This window comes from Serinus canaria, chromosome 3 (assembly GCF_022539315.1).
Source record: "Serinus canaria isolate serCan28SL12 chromosome 3, serCan2020, whole genome shotgun sequence".
NCBI classification, from domain to species: Eukaryota; Metazoa; Chordata; class Aves; order Passeriformes; family Fringillidae; genus Serinus; species Serinus canaria.
The window spans coordinates 13,825,707-13,844,466 of NC_066316.1; the positions used below are offsets into that span (position 1 = coordinate 13,825,707).

Below are 18,760 nucleotides of genomic sequence, written 5' to 3' on the forward strand. Positions count from 1 at the left end.
TAAAGGGTCAATCCATTTCTAGAAAACTGCATGATCAAGTTAAAAGAGCAAAATATTTGTGTTCTGCTTAGTCTCCTAATGCAATAGACTTTCCCTGTTAAAAATAGAGGTTTTCTTCCTCCAAGGACTGTAATTCTCACAGGATGTGGAGGAACCTAATGCAGCCAGATTACTTGTGCTGTGCTTTGACCATGGCTCTCTGAAGGAAGTAACCTCAGTCCCTTTTCTTGTATTCAGAAAGCTTTATCTGCCCTGTGCCAAGCCTTCCTGTCCTGGCCTTTCCCAGCCAGCTCCCTGGGTTGGAGCCATACATGAATTCAGATGGGTTCCCAGCTCTTCCTTCTCGCTGTTGCAGCTGTTGAAGTGTGGTCTTAATTTCTGGCATGATTTATTTAACTTTTCCTTCTCTGGTGTTCATGTAGCAGCTGCAGCCTGAGTGGGTCTTCATGCAAGGGAGTGAGTCCTGCAGGAATGTGCCAGGAAGCCAGCAAGTATGGCGTGATAATTAAACCTCTTTTCCAAAGCATCTGGGATCCAGGAAAACAAATTAATCCTGGCAGGGGCAGTATAGCAGTATTCAGAATTAAACACTGGAATGAGATTGTAGGATGGGGGATGGCTGAGGTTGGCAGTTGAAGCACAATGCAGGATGTAATTACTCAATTTCATATAAGCCATTATCTGTTTATTTTCTCTTGCCATCTTTCCATTTGTGGTTTCATTTTTCTTCAAGCTACTAAAAAAATTAAATTGCTTGTGCTCCATTCAAAAGTCAAGTGGGTAGTAGTCAAATAAACCTCCAGAAGTTATTAGAGTTCTTCTTACTGAAAATCCTAAATTTTCTGTCTCTTAGGTTGTTAATACAATAGACTTTGGATGTTTGAGGAAGCACAGTTTGTATTTTGGTGACGCTTTCTCTATCAGCAAAGTGCAAACTTCTGGCCATTTTAAACTGAATGGCATGGATGCAGGGATTTGCATGTAATATAGATTATGCTTCTATTTTCTCTTCTAACCACAGGACTGTAACTGCTAAATCAGCTTAAATCAGTGAGCTTTAGATAAGCATCCTGTCAAAAGGCTTCAGAAGTGTCTAAGAAATAGCCTGGTCAGACACAGACCTGGTAATCTTTTTTTGAAGTTGCTGCATGGCTTCTGATTGAACCACAGTAACCTAAAACTTCAGTAGCTGAAGGTGGGAATCCTGCTTACTGAACTTCTAGTTCTCTTATCTTCTTGGGGTGCACTTTAAATCCAAAACAAACTCCTGACTTCTGAGGATAGAACTCAAATTGGAGTATTTTAGTTACACTTAAATATGTTTCCCTTGCCCAAGATTTCTGTGGTGTTTTTTCCATCTCTTTATTGCTGTGTGGGCACAGACCTGTCTGTGCCTTCAGAAGGATCCTTTATATGCCCCTAACTCCTCCTTTTTGTTCCTTTTAACAGGAAGCAATGAGAGCTAGTCAGAGGATTCCAGATTAGGACTAAGCTATCAATTTATTTCAAAGTAACATGTTCTCTAATCTTGCTTTTTTCAGCTCTTTCATGTAATAATAAAAACAACCCTACCTGAAGTAGTCTGAAGGGCAGGCTTCTCTCATGAAGAAAGAAAAATTGATAACACTTCACCAGGTCTTCAAGTATGTGGACCCCAAGTTCACAGCTGAGTGCAACTTCGCTCTTCTTGCTTTCTTCACCATAGACAAATAACACATCATTCATGTTTGAGTGCTGCTTCAATCCGGCCCTGCCATTACCTCCAGTGCTTAGATGACCCTGGCATTGCAGAAAAAAAAAAAAAAAAGAAGAAATGGAGGCTTTCCTCTTTATCTCCCATAGCTTCTGAACAAAGTTTGTTTTTCTGTCTTCTGCACAATTTGAAATTCCCAAGAAATAGGGCAGGGATATTCAAGGACACAAGGACAACAGAAGCTAATCTTACTCTTTGAAACTGGCAAAAGAAATTATTTGGAGCTCCTGGCCTAAGACTGCCAGCACAGCCTACATTTTAGTTTAGTTTAGTTTTTTTTTTTTTTAATTTCATTTTATTTTTTATTTTTAATTTAAAAATTTTAATTATTTTATTTTATTTTTAAATTATTTATTCGTTTAAATTTATTATATTTTAATTTTTGTTTTTATTTTATTTTTATTTAATTTTAATTTTTTATTTTCTATTTTAAAATATGTATTTTATTTTATTTTTTGATTTATACTTTTATTTAATAATTTTAAAATTAATTAATTTTAATTTATTATTTTAATTTTATTTTTATTTTTATTTTGTTATTTAATTTTTGTTTTTCTTTTATTTTTTATTATTTTTTAAATTTAAATTTTTTTTTTTTTTTTAATTTTATTTTATTTCTGAAAGCAGGCTCAGCTTTCCAGGAACTCTGCTCTGTGGACCTTTCCGGAGAACATCCGGCCAAGGACAAGGCTCCTTTCACGGGGAGGACAGAGCGGCTCCAAGGCCAGGATGGCACATGTTCATGGGTGGAATGTGTGTGGGGTGAGGCTCCCTGCTCCAAGGGAACACTTGTTTCTCTCCTGTGGCATGCTGCCATCCCAGCAGCCTTGGCAGGAGCCCTTCCTGCACTAAGCTGCTCATAGCTGACCAATGTTTGAGAGGGGCTCGTCTTTAAACTGCTTAAGCAGCAGTCACTTTCCATGTGAAGCTGCTCTTAAGCCATTTTGCAAGCACTTAAGCTGCTTCTATCTTGTAGTCCTCTTGAGATGCTGATATTCCCCATTTCCCAAGTCCCTGTGTGACTGCTTGTACCTGTTCCTGTTAAAGACTCTAGATCAGTATTCAAAGAGTCACTCACTTGAGTGCCTGCTTTGAGCTGTGTGTGTGGTTTGAGCTTAGGCTTGCCAGCTGTGAGGTTGGTTCATGAGCCAAGGAGGGTGGGAGTTTGCTCTTATATTTTGAGCAAAAGAGCCCTAAAAACAAATTGCCCAAATTGCCCGGTGCTCCAGGTTTCACTGGGAGTTCAGACACTTGTCCACACTTTGTCCTGCAGCTTGCTGAGGAGTCTGTTTACCTTTAGCCAAACACCCTGCCAATAACCCTGAATCAGCCTTGTACCCAGGGCTGTGCAACACAGAGGCCAAGCTGATAACAACTGCATTTTGCTTTGTGTCCTTTCCAAACCTAGTTCAAGTTTCCCTGCCGAGATCTGGGGGCAGGGTGGGTGGTGAGGCTGAGCTGTGTTCACCTGGGAGATACCGTTTTTATCTGCTCTGTGAACAGGGAGCTGAGCAAAGGAGCAGGGGGAACATGAGCACCTTTGGCTCTTGGTCGTGGCAGCAGCACAGAACAGACACCAATGTCTGTGCTGCTGGCCTGAAAAGCAGAGAAGCTTTCAGAGCCAGGCTGGTTGAGTTTACACACCAGTGCCTGATAGATTGATTGTGGCAAAATGGATTTTAGGCAGTTTAGATACCTTTGGGCTCGGTACAAGGTAGCTCTGTGGCACCTGGCTTGCACATGATGAATACATGAGGCCCAGGATCTTTGAGTTCCCTGTTTTCTTGCCACTTCCTCCTGGTTTCCTAATGAAATGGAGCAGCTTGCCCCTGCATCATGCCCATGTAGCTTGCTTGACCTTGGAGATTGATTGCACTGGTCCCCACAGGTACACAGCCAAGTGGCTGTCCTTGTCCTCCCACAAGTCCAGACTTTGCTGGGGAATGTCACTGGACTGGTTGTGCATTGTGTGGAGGTGACACTGAATAACCTACCTGTGCCTGGGTTTTGCCTGTAGGGCCAGGGGGTGCCAGTTTCTGCCAGGAATCTGGTGAGAGTGAGGACATGAGCTCAGTGAAGTATAAGGCAGCTATTGCGACAAAGACATTTATCAACTATGTCTCTGCAGACCTTTCACAACAGACTGCTGCCTCTCCTCCATCTCCTAGTTCCTTTCATGGCCTATAGTTCTGCCTAGAAATAAATGATACAATATTTTTTAAAAGAATGAAAAAAATGCCTTAGATGATGTGTAGTCACAAATTCCTTTTATGCCAGGCACAGCCCAGGTGATAAAATACTGATTTGCCCTGTTTATCAGAAATACAGAAGGGAGGAAAGGGCAGGGTCCTTCAGGACCAAGCACCTGCAGCTCTGCTGTTGTCAGGTTTCTGCAGCATTTTACCTGATTTGCATCGCTGGACCATACACCTGATCATCTGAAATGTGTCCTGGCATCCACTCAACTTACTTATCTGTCAATTGAAGCAAGAAACTTACTATCTCAAAGTAGCAGGCATAGATTATGTTCTTACTATTAATTAATTAATTAATTAATTATTTCTTCCATGTCTTCAGCTGTCACCTTCCCTCCCTCCCTCCCTGTGAGGGGCTGAGTTAGCAGGGGGAAGCTCTCCTGTGGGCCTGTCCTGGCTAACAGCAAAGGTGGGCCACTATTCCCCAGGTCTGTGTCCTCCAGGGAGACAATCAGGCACAACTGTGATTTTGGAGTGGCCTTTTGTAACCAGGAGAATCAGGACACAAAGATCCCTGCTTTTGTGTTTCCATTAATATCCAGGCTTTGGGTCTATCTAGTGCTTCCCAGGGAAGGGGGCTGGGGGACAGGGTCAGTGGGTCCTGCTGTTTCCTCCCTGGATCCAGGCGGGGCTCTGGGGCAGAGCTGACAGGGAGCAGGGCAGGGCCTGCCCTGCTGATAGGGGACAGCAGGTGGCAGCAAAAAATCCAGGTCCCTTGGCTCCGAGTTCAGCACCGGGGACTGCTGTGCTGGCTTCTGCTGAACTGGGAACAGTGAAATCTTGGACAAACTCTCTGAAGTAGATCTGACATGTGCTTGAGGGCTGTGTGACGTCATGGGATGCTGTCCTGCAGCGTCTGCACTGGATCACCCTCAAGGACCTGCCAAGATGTGCAGAAGGACTCCCAGGTGCTTGAGTTTGGACTTTCATTCATCAGAATGGCCACTCCAGAATTTGCTGAGCTGTCTGTGGATGAGGACAGAGACTGTGTAGGGCACAGCCAAGGGCATTAAGCACATATGTGGCTGAACACAGCTGTGCTTTGGAGAGGGCAGCGTGTAAGATTGTTTCTGCAGAAACCCATCCTTGATATCGGAATCTCCTCTGGGTGACCAAGAGGCCGCCAAAGTGGAAAACTCAATGTCTGAATCTCTTCTGCAGTCTTACCAGCTCTGGAGTGTGAGCTAAGACATCTCCACAACCCTGTTCCTAAGAACAGCATTGCAAAAGAGCCCCAGTGGATAATCCAGAAACCTGGGTTTGGTTCCACTTGTGTAAGCAATTTATCAGGCAAGAGGTGATATTTCATCCTTCCTCCTTGAGGGAGCTGGTGTGCTTCTGAACATGTGCAAATGCCTTTGATACTTCAATAATAATGGATAAACAGCAGCCTGGCTTAGCAAGAACAGATCTTGCAAGACAAGTGTGATTGCTTCCACTGGGGACAGAATGGAAAAGGCTCCAACAAAGCCAAAGATGTGAGCAATGCTACTCCTGAGGAGTAGTAATTAAATAAATGCAATGAGGCAGTGAAAGGCATGAAAAAGTGACTGCCACAGCAGCAGAGGTGGAGCTCGGAGGGTCCCCTGTGGGGTGAGACATCTGCCTCAAAGGGCTCGCAAAAGAGATGCAGGGAGAGGGTGGGACTGGGTCCCATCCCTTTCCTCCTGATTTTCCTTTGGGCTCTGCTTTTCCCACTTCTTGTGGTAGGGGCATCAGGGAAATAATGGCAGAGGTGGGGCTGTGACTGCCTGCCTGGCTCCTGCCTGGCTGCTGGATGGTGCCACTCCTGAGCCATGCCCTGCGGGCTCTGTCTGGAGCTCACCCCCACACAGGCAGCAGCAAGCCCAGCCTACCTGATGAGCTCCCTGGTGGCTTTTTTCAAGGAGGAGCCTGTTTTCAGATGGTCATGGGGTAGAGACACCCCCTCTCTAAGCACAAAGCAGGTGGTGAGAGCTGTGTTGGAAGGATGCTGAGACCATAGTGTGTGTGTGTGGGGGGGGGGCTTCAGGGACTTTACTGCCACTGACACATTGGCAAAACAAGTGGGAGATTCAAAAGGGAGACTGGAGTGGGAGGGAGAGGCTTTGGGCATGTATTTCCATAATGATGAGCTGCAGAAGGAAGATGTAGGTGAAGGAGAAGCCCGAACACTTGGTAGAGGCTGCCATGGGCCAAAGCAGGAGCTGGGCAAAGTCTGGATCCTGCCAGCTACGTGCTGTCAAGCTCTGGCTGTTCTCTGGACTCCCTAGTGTTATCTTAACTCCTGGGAGAGGGTGGGGGTAGCTTCAAACTTGGAGACAGTCCACATCTACGCAAAACAGTTGTTTTAATACCACATTAACCATGCTCGTTATTTTGGGAATTTTCCACCTTCTTTTGTTTTCTGTCCTCATTACACGTAAGAAAAATTGGCTTTAGATGGTGTTTCAGAACAGGAATGTTGCAACAGTCATAGAGCAGCTGCGTAGTTGTGCCTGTTGGAAAGCTGTTCCTTTGCCCTCCCCTCTTGGCTTCAGCTGGGCTTGTTCCTGCAATGCTTTCCTTCTGGATTTGCTCCTTTTGGGTTCTCCTTTTGTCTATGCTCCTTTCTTTCAGGCTGGGGCACATGTTTCCCAGGGTCTGCCTAGAGCCAGAGGTCACAGTTTCTTAGATGTTTAAACTCAGCCATGTATTTTGTAACACTTGTGGGGAGAAGGACCAACCTTGGTTTGGTATTTTTGGCAGCCCTCTCTCTCCAGGCTCCGGGCTGCTCTCTGTGCTGTCCCTGCTGCCTTGCTAGGGACAGGAGTAGCCTGAAAATGCAGGACAGCTGCTGGCATTCCCACTCCCACAGCTGTGTCAGGCACTGAACTCCATGGTACTCATCATGCTGGCCTGGGAGAGACCCGGGGCCCGGGGTCTCAGCCTGTTCCATGCCAGGACACCCCTGATCCTTGTGACATAGGGAACACACAGTGTGGCCAGCTGTCCTTGGGCACTGCTGGATCAATGTGATCAGATGGCAAAATCCACTGTGAGCCCCTGCCCTTTGAGCAGGGTAGAAACTCCAGCTGACAGGCAGCTGGAGGAGCAGCCTGGTAAACACAGCCCCGTGAGTGTGTGATAAGGGAGCACTTGCCCCCGGACACTCCTTGGGCAAACCCTTTGCCCAGAGCTGTCACCCACCCTGCCATGGGGACTGAGCTCTGGTCCTTCACCCCCCGCCTCCTGCACTGTCTCCCAGGCGGGTTTGCTGCCAGCTCTGCTTTCCTACTAAGGCAAAGTGCAAAGGCATCTCTTGCATCACTCTAGGGGGGTGAGGGCCAGGCAGGGCTGTCCCTGCCAGCAGCAGCACTGCAGGCACCAGGCAGGCACAGGAGGCTTTAAAGATCCACAGACCTGCTCCTATCCAGTTCCCCATTGCCTGTAAATGAAATAGACTGGCTTTGAAAAATAAAAATCCTCCTAGCAAATGAAAGTCGTTGCTTCCAGCTGAGATTTGTCTCCACCAAGGGGAGGACAATTTGCCTTTGAGACAACCAAAATGTTTTCTGCATTAAAGGCCTGGCTCTCCTCTCTGTGGAAGCGCTGGTATCTTGTGTCACCTGTTTGCAAGGCAGCTTTGAATGTAACTGTTTATGTAACCTATTAAAAATACATTAATGTGCCTTCTTATTCTTTTCTTCCTTGCCAAGGAGTTGATCAGACACGGTTTCAGGTGAGTTCTGAGAGTTGGTTGCTGCTGAAGAGTGCAGAGGGGTCAGACATGGTAGCAGTTTCCAGACTCAGAGTGGGCTCTGCAGGAGCATCCCTGTGCCTTGCTGCACACCCTCTCCCAGTGTTGGCACACACAGACCTCAGGCACAGCACCCTATTTTTCAGAGAGCATCACACCTCTCTAGCCCCCTGGTTAATGGTTAGATCAACACTGCAGCAGATGCCTTCCTGGCCCAGCTGTGGAATGAGTCACGGATTTTAAATATTGGATTTTCTGATCTTGCCCTTTGGACTTATTTTTGCTGTGGCTGTTGGTAAACTGTGTGCTTCTAAGCTCAGGCTGCTGTGAAATGCTCTCTGCACTGCTGCTACCCTGAGCAGGTACATTTCGGTAAGTTGTATAGGAGCAGTATCTGATGGAAGTTGGCACAAATGGCTCAAGGCAGGAGGCTGATTTTGGCTTAGTTTGGTATAGAATTGCCTCTCAAAGAAAGTGCTGGAGAGAAGGGACCTGTGGCAGTCTCAGATTCAGCCAGTCTTTGGAGCAGGATTGTTGCCAAAGCTGGGTCAGAGCAGCTAAGGCTAGAAAATTTGAAAGGATGGAAACCCTTCCACTCTGGGTCCATGTCCCAGGGCTGCACCACCCTTCCAGGGAAGGAGCTTTTCCTAACACCCTGAACCAGCCAGGCTGACTTACCTGCTGGAGAGGCTTCAGCTTCATCCTCCATTCTAGCTGCCAAGTCACTGTAGACTTCTGCTAAATCACCCCAACCTCCTCTCCTTCCCAGCTAACCAAGCCAGCTGTCTCCACCTCTCCCTGTAGTCAATGTTTCCTGACCTCAACCAGCCTGGTGGCCCTGCTAGTCCTCTCCAGCTTCCAGCAGGTCCATGCTCATCCTGGAGGGGCTGTTCACACCCACCAAGTCCTGCTGAAAGGGAATGCCTAGAGCCAGGACATGCTGAAGTCAAGCTCAGAAATGAGCTCCTTCTTGTGTCTGCTCCAGTAAGGCTTCAGGAGAAGCTGGTTTTGACAGACTTCTGGATGAGTTGGGTCTGAGCCACCTGGCACGTGCCCAGTAGTGATAAGCAATGCCTGCCTGTGCCCATCTCCTTGCAACACGGCAGCATCCTCTTGACCACTGAGGGCTACAGCCTACTGCCTTGAACTGTCTCCTCAGCTCCATGGAAGAACAACACAGTTTGGGGATATCACCGGCACAAGGCTGGCATGTCCTGACTTCTGGACTATTCAGAGCATCAGGCACCTCTCCACTGGCTCCTAGGCACTGTCCACCCCTACTGGAGTAGGTCCAAGGGGTTCAGCTGCTCCCAGATTCCAGAGGATTCCAGAGGCTGTGTGGCTGGAACCCAGGGGAGCTGGTGGAGCTGGCTTGCCCTGCTCAAGGCCAGCTCATCCATCTTGACCTTGCTGAAAGAGCTCACTATGAATGGAGAGGCGAGTGTAGTGCTCCATTTTGATGAATAGCAGGGAGCAGAGGGACATTGCAGGGTCATGTTGGGCACTTCAGCAGGGTCTGGGCTCCAAACCTGAGCCTTTGTGGAGCATTAGGCTCCCTTCTCGTTTCCCTTCTGTTGGACTGAGAGGTGCTGGGCAGCTCATTCCTGCCCAGAGCTACCTGGTCCCCACTGGTCACTCCTTTCTGAAGGATGGTGTCACATGCTTAAGGCTGCTCCTCTAAGGTCTGAAAGATTAGACTGGAAGTTTTATGGGTGGGAGATGTCCCAGGGCTGAGGTCAGAGACAGAAATGTAATGTCTGCCCTGCTCTGTTATACAATCCGCTATTAAATAATCACTCGGGGTCACTGCGCCTGCCAGGCCACTGCAGCTGGCAGTGGGGCTGCTGGAAAAACAGGATCACTGTCCACTGGACAAGAAGGAGAAGGGAAAGCAGTAACACACTTCTGGGCAGAAGAAGTCCCATGCTCAGACCTTTCCCAGCCTTGGGGCTCCTCATTGCAAGGTGCTTTTCAGTGGCAGAGGCACTCTGCGAGGACACAGCCTGTTTGTAGGATGGTGGCAGTGAGGAGGTGGCTGTGGCTGGTGCTTGCCTGTGGGATGCTGTGGTTGAAGTGTTCTAGCAGGGAACTGTGCCTGTCACAGGGACACTTTCTTCACTGAATCTAGGCAAGGGGAACACCCAGCCTCCATCCAGCTCAGCTCTGTGGCCCCCAGTCCATGACTGCTCTCTGCATTTCTTACACCTGCAGTGGAGCCAAGGCTGGGGTAGAGCCATGGCCTGCCAGGAGCTGCCAACCAGCAAGTAGGGGCTGAGCCACTGCCATGGTGCCAGGTTGTGCCCACCTGGGACTGACACCCATTTAACAGCGCTGTGTTAATGATTTCAAAGGGGCTGCAGAAGAAAGGAGCTAAACTGGATGCTTGGAGGACATCAGGGAACCTGTGGAAATGGCTACTGATGATCTGTGTTGGCTGCAAGTGAGCAGGCTGCGAGGGAGCTGGATGATTTTCCCTAGGAGATACAGGCCAAGTCCAGGAAAAGAAACCACACTGGTGGGGGAAGCTCACAAAGCAAACCTGGGAAGCAGCCACACTGCACTCAGAGCCTGAGCATTGCTGTCCTGGGATTCCTGTCCTCCAGCATGCATTTACAGCTAGCTAGCCTACTTCTGCTGGGTAATTTCTTCCTAATAAGGGGTTTTGGCAGGTGGCTGTGCTCCCCTGAGGGTGAGGGAGAGCAGCTCAATACAAGCAACAAACTGGTGTGGAGCAGGGCGAGTTTTTTTTGATTTAACTCAGAGGGTGGCACTGAAATAGAAATGCTGGGGGATGACTGGATGGTGCTGAGGAAGCTTGAGGTATCCCTTACTTGGGTTTGCTGCCTATGATCAGGGAGGCATTCTGGCTTAATGCAGCTGTTTTGTTATTTAATGCCACTTGATTTTCCTTTACACTTTCCCAAATGTTTTAAGCTATTCTTTGTTGTACTTATCCACTTTTTAATCTGAGGTCAAATGATTGGATCTTAATCCCTGGATCTCAAATGAATTTGCCTTTTGGTTTCCAGCCCTCTGCTACAGCCAGGCTTGCTGTCCCCTTTTCCTTCTCTCATTGTTTCTCTGTTTCTTGCAAGTTAGCATTACTTGAGAAGAACAAAACTGATGATATCCCCCTGATGTTTTTCCTTGTGATGAGTCCCTGGAGCCTTTTTTTGTCAAACTACCTAAATGTGATCATAGCTAGTGCAATACTGTGCTTTTTGTGGCTGACTGGGTACAGAGACAGCTGTCATGGAGTGATCCCACAGGACAGTACCTAAATCAATTTTACAGTTTTCCTGGAGGAGAGGGGGCAGGACAGCGTCTGAATCAGATTCACAAATCTAAAGATGACAGGATGCTGATCTCAGCCCTACGCTCTGGGTTTTGCTTAAACTTGGTATCTCATTCTATTGCAATTACCCTGTGCTGCAAGTTTCTTGCTCAAATGTATGCAAAACGTCTTGGAGAAAGATTAAATACCATTTTTCAACAGCATGTTCTAGATTTTATTGAGACAAGATGAAATCTAGTTAAATTCACACATTAATCCAGCCAGATTAAATGGCACATTCTACTCTGTGTCCTTAGCTTGGCCCAGGGGCCAGACTGAACCTACAAACACAGACCACAGAACTGGTATTGCCCTTCATGTCTAGACTCAGACCCAGCCTTTGCTTCAATACCGAGACTAGATCCAGACAGTTCCATCGGTGTGTTAAGGATCACAACCTACATCCAGGCCTGATGCGAGCACAGGAGTGATCCCAGCCCTGAAGGGTGCTGCTGCCCCAGGTACCCTCTCGTAAGCCCATGGTGCTGCTGGGGGAAGCTCAGGTCCCCACCTCACCTGGCTTTCCTGGGTGCTGCCATCACTGGGTCTTATGCCAGCTCCTGCTGGCAACTATCCTGTCTTTGAGATACCCAAGTCCATGGCAAGGGAGCCTGTGCCAGTCCAAAACTTCTCCTGAGATGGGTACAATGAGCTGCGGCCATGTGGTTTAATTGCACCCAAACCCATCCTGTCCTGACAGACCCTCGTCCACACCCTTGGACGAAGGTCTGTCAGGATAGGATGGGTTTGGGTGTAATTGGGTGCAAATCCCTGTGCTGGAGAGATTTGCCTTCCAGAAAAGGACAATGAGAGCTGCAGGTTGGATTCTGCTGTGGGAATTCAGCAGGACTCTCTTAAACACAACTCATCTCTATGCAGCCAGTCTGGACTTGCATGGAAAACAAGCATGTGAAACCCTGGGAATAAACCACCTACTTCCTCGTGAGGACCTGTAAGTCTCACCCAGCAAGCCAGTCATGTAGCTGCAAAGGATGCAAATAAAATCTGCTGTGTAATTAGCACCCTTTGTATGCCAGGACAACCCCACACGTAAGCAGGAGCCAGGTCTGCCTGCACAGGGCTCAATTCCCAACACCCTCCCCAGGTGTAAAGCTGTGCTTCCCTCAAATCAGGATCACATGGTGATGCTTTGCCCCATATGGGAGGAGCTGGCTTGTGATATGAGAGATCAGTTATGCTGCAAGGACAAATATCCTCTATCCTCTAAAGCTCACAGCCAGCGCTGATAGGAACGTTTGCTGGCAAACACCTGCAGCACACTGAGCTAATTAGTCTGATTTTATTACATTAAAGAATGAAATGTCTACGCAGCATTTTTCCTGGTGAGACTCTGAACTGCCACTGTGGCCTCTGTGATGGTGGAGTACCTTCCATCCCAAATTGTCCCTGGTAGCCTGATTTTTGCATGCAAACAAAGCACTGGTAGTATGGGCTGAAGCACAGTCACTGATCATATGGGGACTCCTCCTCCCTTGAGCCTTGCTGTTTGTACCAGAAAAACAGACACAGCTCTTGGAAGGAGGCTGTGTGACTTTGGGGGCTGGTATTGTCTCTGCAAGACATTTGATGGGTGTCACAGTGACACACACTGGAGCAATCCTTCTTTTCCAAGGATGAGAAGTTTGGAAAATAGAGTCCAAGGGTGTGGGAAAGCTCTTTCTCTGTCCTTGATGGCCTAAAGGGTCATTGGGAAATGACACCAATGGGATCCAAACCCAAGAGGTGCTTCTTATTTTTAGAGATGCAGACCAGGCAGCAGGTGGGTAAGCAGAGCTGGCCTCCAGATGAGGCTGGGAGCAGTGTGCTGGCTGTAGACAGGGGCATCTCTGCAGCACTGGGGTTTGCAGGCATACTGCACTCCAAGCAGCACTGCAGCCTTCACAGCAGTCAGTATCTAAGCCAGACTTTAAAAACAGCCTCATCTTGTGCTGTTGCTTAAGAGTGAGATGGAAATCTCACTGTGTTTATACAGACTGAAATGATAGGACTCTGCTTGAGCAAACGCTTGCAATGAAAGATTCAGCTGGCCATGGAGCTTCACTTCCAGGAGCAGAAGAAAACCACTTAGCCATTTAATCCTTTGAAGACTTCAATCACCATGATAAGATGTAGACAGGGCAGGACAAGGGAGATGGCTTTCATGTGCCCCTGCAAGACTGTCACCTCCCCAGGCAGGCTGCATCCCACCACCCCAGGGAGCCACACAAGCCAGCATGGCTCCTGAGCCTGCCCAGTGCCCTATCCTTGGCTGTGACATAGTCCCTCGATTTAAACCCTTAATCCTGGGAAGATTGTGCAATAGCTCCTTCAGGCTGAGAATGGATTATGCCGGTTTCAAACGTATTTGGCACTCTGGCTGCACCAGAAGAGCCCAATCTACCGGCCCAACCTCTCCTGCAAGAGCACCTGCAGGCAATTCTTGCAGCTGGTGCCTAACAACTTTCTCTGAGCTGCTCTCACAGCTAAAATTCAATGTTATTTCCACCTTCCTCCCCAGAGGAGCAGCTCCTGGGTCAACATCAGGGAAAAATGAGACATTTCCCACTCGGCTTGCTATAAACTAATGGTATGAGAGGGGCTGCTTTCTCTCCCTCAAGCGTGTGTCCTGTAGCCAGCTAAAAAGGCATCTCCTCTCATCATGGGGGACAGCTTCAGGTTGAAGAGATTAAGTAAAATGTTTTTTTCCCTTCCTTCCCAATTTGTTTTCTGCTCCCAAATGCCTCTGCTTTGTTACAGTTCTCTGGAGAAGAACCAGGTTTGGATTCATGCTGTGTCTCACCTTGGCTTTGCTTGGGTGAGCCCCAGGTTATGCCAATACACACAGGTAGCTACAAGCCCGGGGCCGTGCTGAGCATTCTCTAATGACGCACAGCAACTTTTAGATCACCTGTGTGACAAATGAAGGCAGCCCTGAATCTGAGAGGGATGCCCTTGGGAAATGGCGAGCAACAGAAAAAAAAAAAAAAAAAAGCATAGGAAACCAAGACTGCCTGTTTATGGGACTGAGATGTTTGCCGAGGTAGAGGCCAGCCCGGGCAGGACCGAGCAGCGAGTTCCTGAATGTGGGCAGGGCTCAGGAATGGGTGCTGGGAAGACGGAGCCAAAGGGAGGATCCAGCTGCAGAGTGGGCAGGGGCTCGGGGAGCAGCACATCCTGCAGCGCCTGCTGGCACGGTGCAGAGGGAGGAGCTCTCCAGCTGGAAGAGTTGGGAAGCTGTGAGTAGAGAAGTCCATAAGTAGTAGGGCAGCCTGGGTGTTTTTCAGAGAAAAGCAAGACGAGGTGCCTTGTAGGGCATTTCCAATCTCTGGGAGGGCACGTGTTTGCCTCCGGGAACAAGCCTGAGATTCAGACGGATTTCCTAGTGGGAGTCTGTTAGGACATCTCAGACTTGCCTGAATGACACAGCTCCCTTGGTGGGGTCTGGTGGGAGGGCAGCTGACCACTGCCTGCCCTGGCTGTTCCCAGTGCTAGCACTGGTTCACCGCTGCAGAGCTGACCTCTCCTCCCCTTCCCAGTTTTATTCCTTGGGAAGCCCTGGGTGGTCCTAGCCACTGCAGCCAGAGGGTTGGAGGCGCCTTATTGCTGTGGACAGGGTGGTTTTCAGAAGAGCCACCTTTATCTCACAGCTGTCTGTCCTCAGCCCCTGACTGCCTGCAGCACTGCACAGTCTGGAGTGGGAATCTCCTGGTCACTAGTTTGGACTCGGCAGTCTGAAGCAGATGAGGAGACAGGTTGGTAAGCGCAAAAGCACCAATGGAGACATCTCCAGCTCATCCGAGGACCCTCAGCCCTGCAAGGTGGCACATGGCTCTGTTCCCCAGCCCAGCAGTGGTGCTCAGCATGCTTCAGGTAGGTGTTTAACTTAAGGATTTGTCATCATATGGATTACTTTAAACAAGCCCAACTGCATTGCACGGGCTGGCTGATGAGAATTGAGAAACACTTTATATGGAAGGGCATAAATGACCCAAGTCGAATTCAGCCTTTCCTAGTGTCCAGTGGGTGCCTCTGGCCTGCATGGGTCAGGAACTGGCCAGTCCCCTGCCATGCTATGATACCCGAAGGCTAGGAGACACTGTGGTGGCTCTTCCAGCAGCAGGAAGGGACAGCTCTCCAAGCAGCATGACTGAGCAGCCTTTGTCTCACTGCATGGGTGACACTGGTGGTGTTTGTTGGCTGGCCCAAAGTGGGTTTGGGACAAGCTTGGGTCAGCAGAGTTTTCGGAGCAGCATGGCCAAATCCAGGAGAAGATGCTGCCTGTAGTACAAAACTGTGACTCTGGTGGCTGAAGGGACTACTGGCCCAGCCAGCACTCATGGGTCAGGCGTCCCTTCCCACCACAGCCTGCCTATGGTTTGCACAGTCATTCCCAGGCTCCTTCCAGGCCAAATCCACAGCCAGCTTAAGCAGTTTCAGTCCTAACTCCTTTCTTAGCCTGACTCAGAGAATGTAGTTGGGAGTGCAGTGGAGATGGGGACCTTTGCAACCAGGAGAAGACATGTTGATAGCAAAATCTTCAGCTCAGAAAATGTCTTCTTCCTTCCTGCAAACATAAGGGGACAGAATTAAGGCTGAGCTTTCTGACCTCCAAGTTCTTGACTTCTGCTCTCACGTTACAGCAGCAGCAAATCCTGTTGCATGAAGCAGAAATCTATCTGTCTGAACACGCACTCTTTCAAACTCTTCTCTGCGTAAACTGTTCCAAACTTGACCAGGAACGAGGCTCTTTACTAAGAGCAGAATTAGGAAACTTCTTTAGTATTGTGATGATTTTCCCCCTTGTTTTATTTAGTTTTCATATTGAGCTGCTGAAGCTTAAATTTGGCAGCTAACAGTGTCAATGTGTTTTACTTCAAGTTGTTTCCCTTTGCCCGATTGCCTGAATATCTCTGCAATACCTCTGTGTACAGAGTGTGCTCTGCCTTCCTTCCAATGGAAAGAAATGTTTTTCTTCACATGGTGTGAGGTTAGAAGGACAAGCAATGGTATGCTCATTTTCAGCAAATAAATAGATGATATTAAACTGCAAAAGGCCCATGGCAATATTTTTGGGTTTTTTGCACAAAGGGGTTGAATCCTGCTTCCATTTATGCTGATGTAAATCTACAATAATAAAGTTCTTTTGCAGAACTCCATATTTTATTAATCCAAGTGTCATGACTAGAATTGAATATATGATAATAGTTTGATCATTGTATCCTTCTGCATTTCTCACCTGCTGTGATTGCAGCATCTTTTGGACATTTTACTTTCTTTTTCATGTGTATGTAGATATTAACACAAGGGCTGCCGGTGTAAGCACAGCAAGAGGTGTCGTGAACTCCTGTGTTAGGACAGGGGTCCAAATCCCTTATGTGCTACTTTGGTAGTAAAGGAAAGCAAGGTTTGGAAAACAGTTGTAGATGCTTCTGTGATAGTTGGTTTTTACTTTGAAAATCTCTTCTGAGCTTTCCCTCCACCTCCGTTTTGGCAGAACCAAACTCTGCTTTTAGGATTGCTGTCACTCACAAGCTGCCTCTCCAGGACTAAGTAAGTTAGCATAGCTAAAAACTGAGAAAAATGGTTTCTACAGAGAGCATTGCCACTGTGAAGTGGGGTTTTGCAAGGCTGTTGCTAACTTCACATGATTTATTGGACATTGTGTTCTTCTAACAAGTGACAAGGTCATACTGACCAATTTGCCTGAGAAGGTTTACACAACCTTCAGCAATAGGAAACCTCACAGACTTAAAAACTTCATGCAGTAAGGGCAGCTCACTTTCACAGCTGGCCTTTTGAAAAGGATGAAGCAAGGTCAGTTTGGATGGAGAGGAACAAGAGTCTTGCAAACCGCAGAGACAGCAGGAATGTTTGGTTCCTTGGAAAGTTGTGTGGCTTGTTCTGATTTAGAGCTGTCCTGCGCGTTTCCAGCCCCAGTGCAGCAGCAGTGCTAGTGAGGAGCGAGGAGCTGGAGTGAGGGCTGGAAATGCAGAGCGGTCCGGTCGCTCTCCTGGCTCTCCCCAGGGCCCAGCAGAGGTGGAAATGGGACGCGAGGGCCCAGCAGGGTGAGAGCGCAGGTGGACACCAGCACACGAGTGACAATCCGGCTGTGAGCTCTACAGGAGCGAGCTGTGGCCGAGGCAGGGAGGGACCCCTGAAGGATGCCCTGCCTGAGGAGGTGTTTGTATGGCCTGGCGGCCTCCTCACCCTGTGCCCCGCTGCTCCACCTCAGCGCAGGCGGGGTGCCGTGAGGGAGGCACTCAGCCCGGGGGCCGGGCCGGGCAGCTGGGCCTGTGTCTCTTGTGTATGTGTCTGTCTGTTTGTTTGTCTGTCTCGCGCTCTCTCTCTCTCTGTCCGCAGCCCCGCGCTGCCCTCCCGCCGCCCGGCCCCTCAGCGTTTCTCCCCTTCCCGCTGCAGCTCCCGGCGCTCCGGTCCCGCCCCTCCCAGCGCGAGGCCCCGCCCCGCGCGCCGCCGGCGGGCGATAAAGGTCTCGCGGCGGAACTCTGACGTCACGGGGAGTTAATTTTAAACCCGGACAAGATGGCGGCGAGGGACGCGGCGCGGCGCGCGGGCCCGGCTCGCCACCGGCCCTCTCCGGCAGGTAACGAGGCCCGGCGGCGACGCCGGGGGTGGCGGCGGGGCTGCGCTCGCGCGGTCGGTCCGGAGCGCGGGGCTGGGCGGCCTGGCGGCGCCGTGCGGCGCCGCGGGAAAGGCCCCCGTGTCTCCCCCCTCCTCAAAATGGCGTGGGCGGCCGCCCGCCCCCGAGGGGCGGCGGGGAAATCGCGGCAGCGGCCCCTGCGCCCGGCCCGCGGTCGCTCCTCGGCGGGGTCACCGCGCTTTCCCCGCTCCGCTGCCGGGGCCTCCCCCGCTGCCGACGGCGGCCCGTGCCGGGGCCGGGGCGGGCCGGGGGCCACTGTCGGTGACCTTATTCCCCGCTGCGGTGCGGCCGGGCCTCACCGTGTGTGTCTCACCCCCGGGAGGAGCGGGGGCTGCGGCCCCGGGGGCCGCGGGGCTCTAGCGTTGCACAGTGCCGGGAGCGGAGCCAGGCAGCCCGGAGGGCGCCGACTTTCCCGGGGCCGCGTCCGCTTGCGGAGGGAGCAGCCCCGAGCAGCTCGGGGACGGAGGTGACTGATCCCTGTCGGCCCGTCCCCCACATGGAGCTGGTGCGCTCCGCTGTCAGCGCTGCTGTTGCCTGTAATCTATCCCCTGGTGGGGATGGGACATGGCTTTGGCTGGGTGTTTAGCCTCGGGTGTGCGGAGTCTGCGCAGTGTGCTTCTTAAAGTATGGTTATTTCTCAGGAGCGGCTTAAAATCTGAGAGCTCGTAGCAGTCTCCCGGCCGTACGCTTGGCGAGGGGGCACCTGAGACTTGAGAGGGTTGTACTGCCTCGAAGGCTGAGTTGGATCATGTGAGGTTTTTAGCACTGCACTGGAACACTGAACTATTTTAACATCTTTGTTGTGTAACTCTCACTTAATTTGGAAGCAGAAAGATTGGACTGGGCACAATTAAACAAAACCTAGCAGATGCCGTGTGCCACGATTGGTTTCAATTGCTTGATTTGCAAGCCAATTAGAGATAGGGAAATCTAGCTGCACTATAAACTGGGAGATAGAGAATGACAACTCACCTGGCTTGATTTACAGGGAGGAAAAGGTAGTGCTTCTGAGCATCAGGAAAAGTTTGATTGTGTTTGGCAG

At 49.7% G+C, this 18,760-nt stretch overlaps 1 protein-coding gene across 5 annotated transcripts in view; it reads left to right on the forward strand.

Annotated features, from left to right (window-relative positions):
- Nucleotides 1-14,143: 14,143 nt before the first annotated feature.
- The window catches only part of ATL2 (atlastin GTPase 2), a 40,725-nt gene continuing 36,108 nt past the window's right edge, over nt 14,144-18,760 (forward strand). The window contains exons 1-2 of one of the 5 annotated variants that reach the window (XM_018921043.3): nt 14,144-14,296; nt 14,722-14,930. In XM_018921043.3, coding sequence (XP_018776588.2) covers nt 14,801-14,930 — 130 coding nt within the window. In that variant the 5' untranslated portion in view covers nt 14,144-14,296; nt 14,722-14,800. Of the gene's footprint in view, nt 14,297-14,707; nt 14,931-17,517; nt 17,662-18,760 lie in introns of those variants that run through there. The other 4 variants (XM_009096177.4, XM_050973148.1, XM_050973149.1 and 1 more) reach the window with 4 other exon arrangements.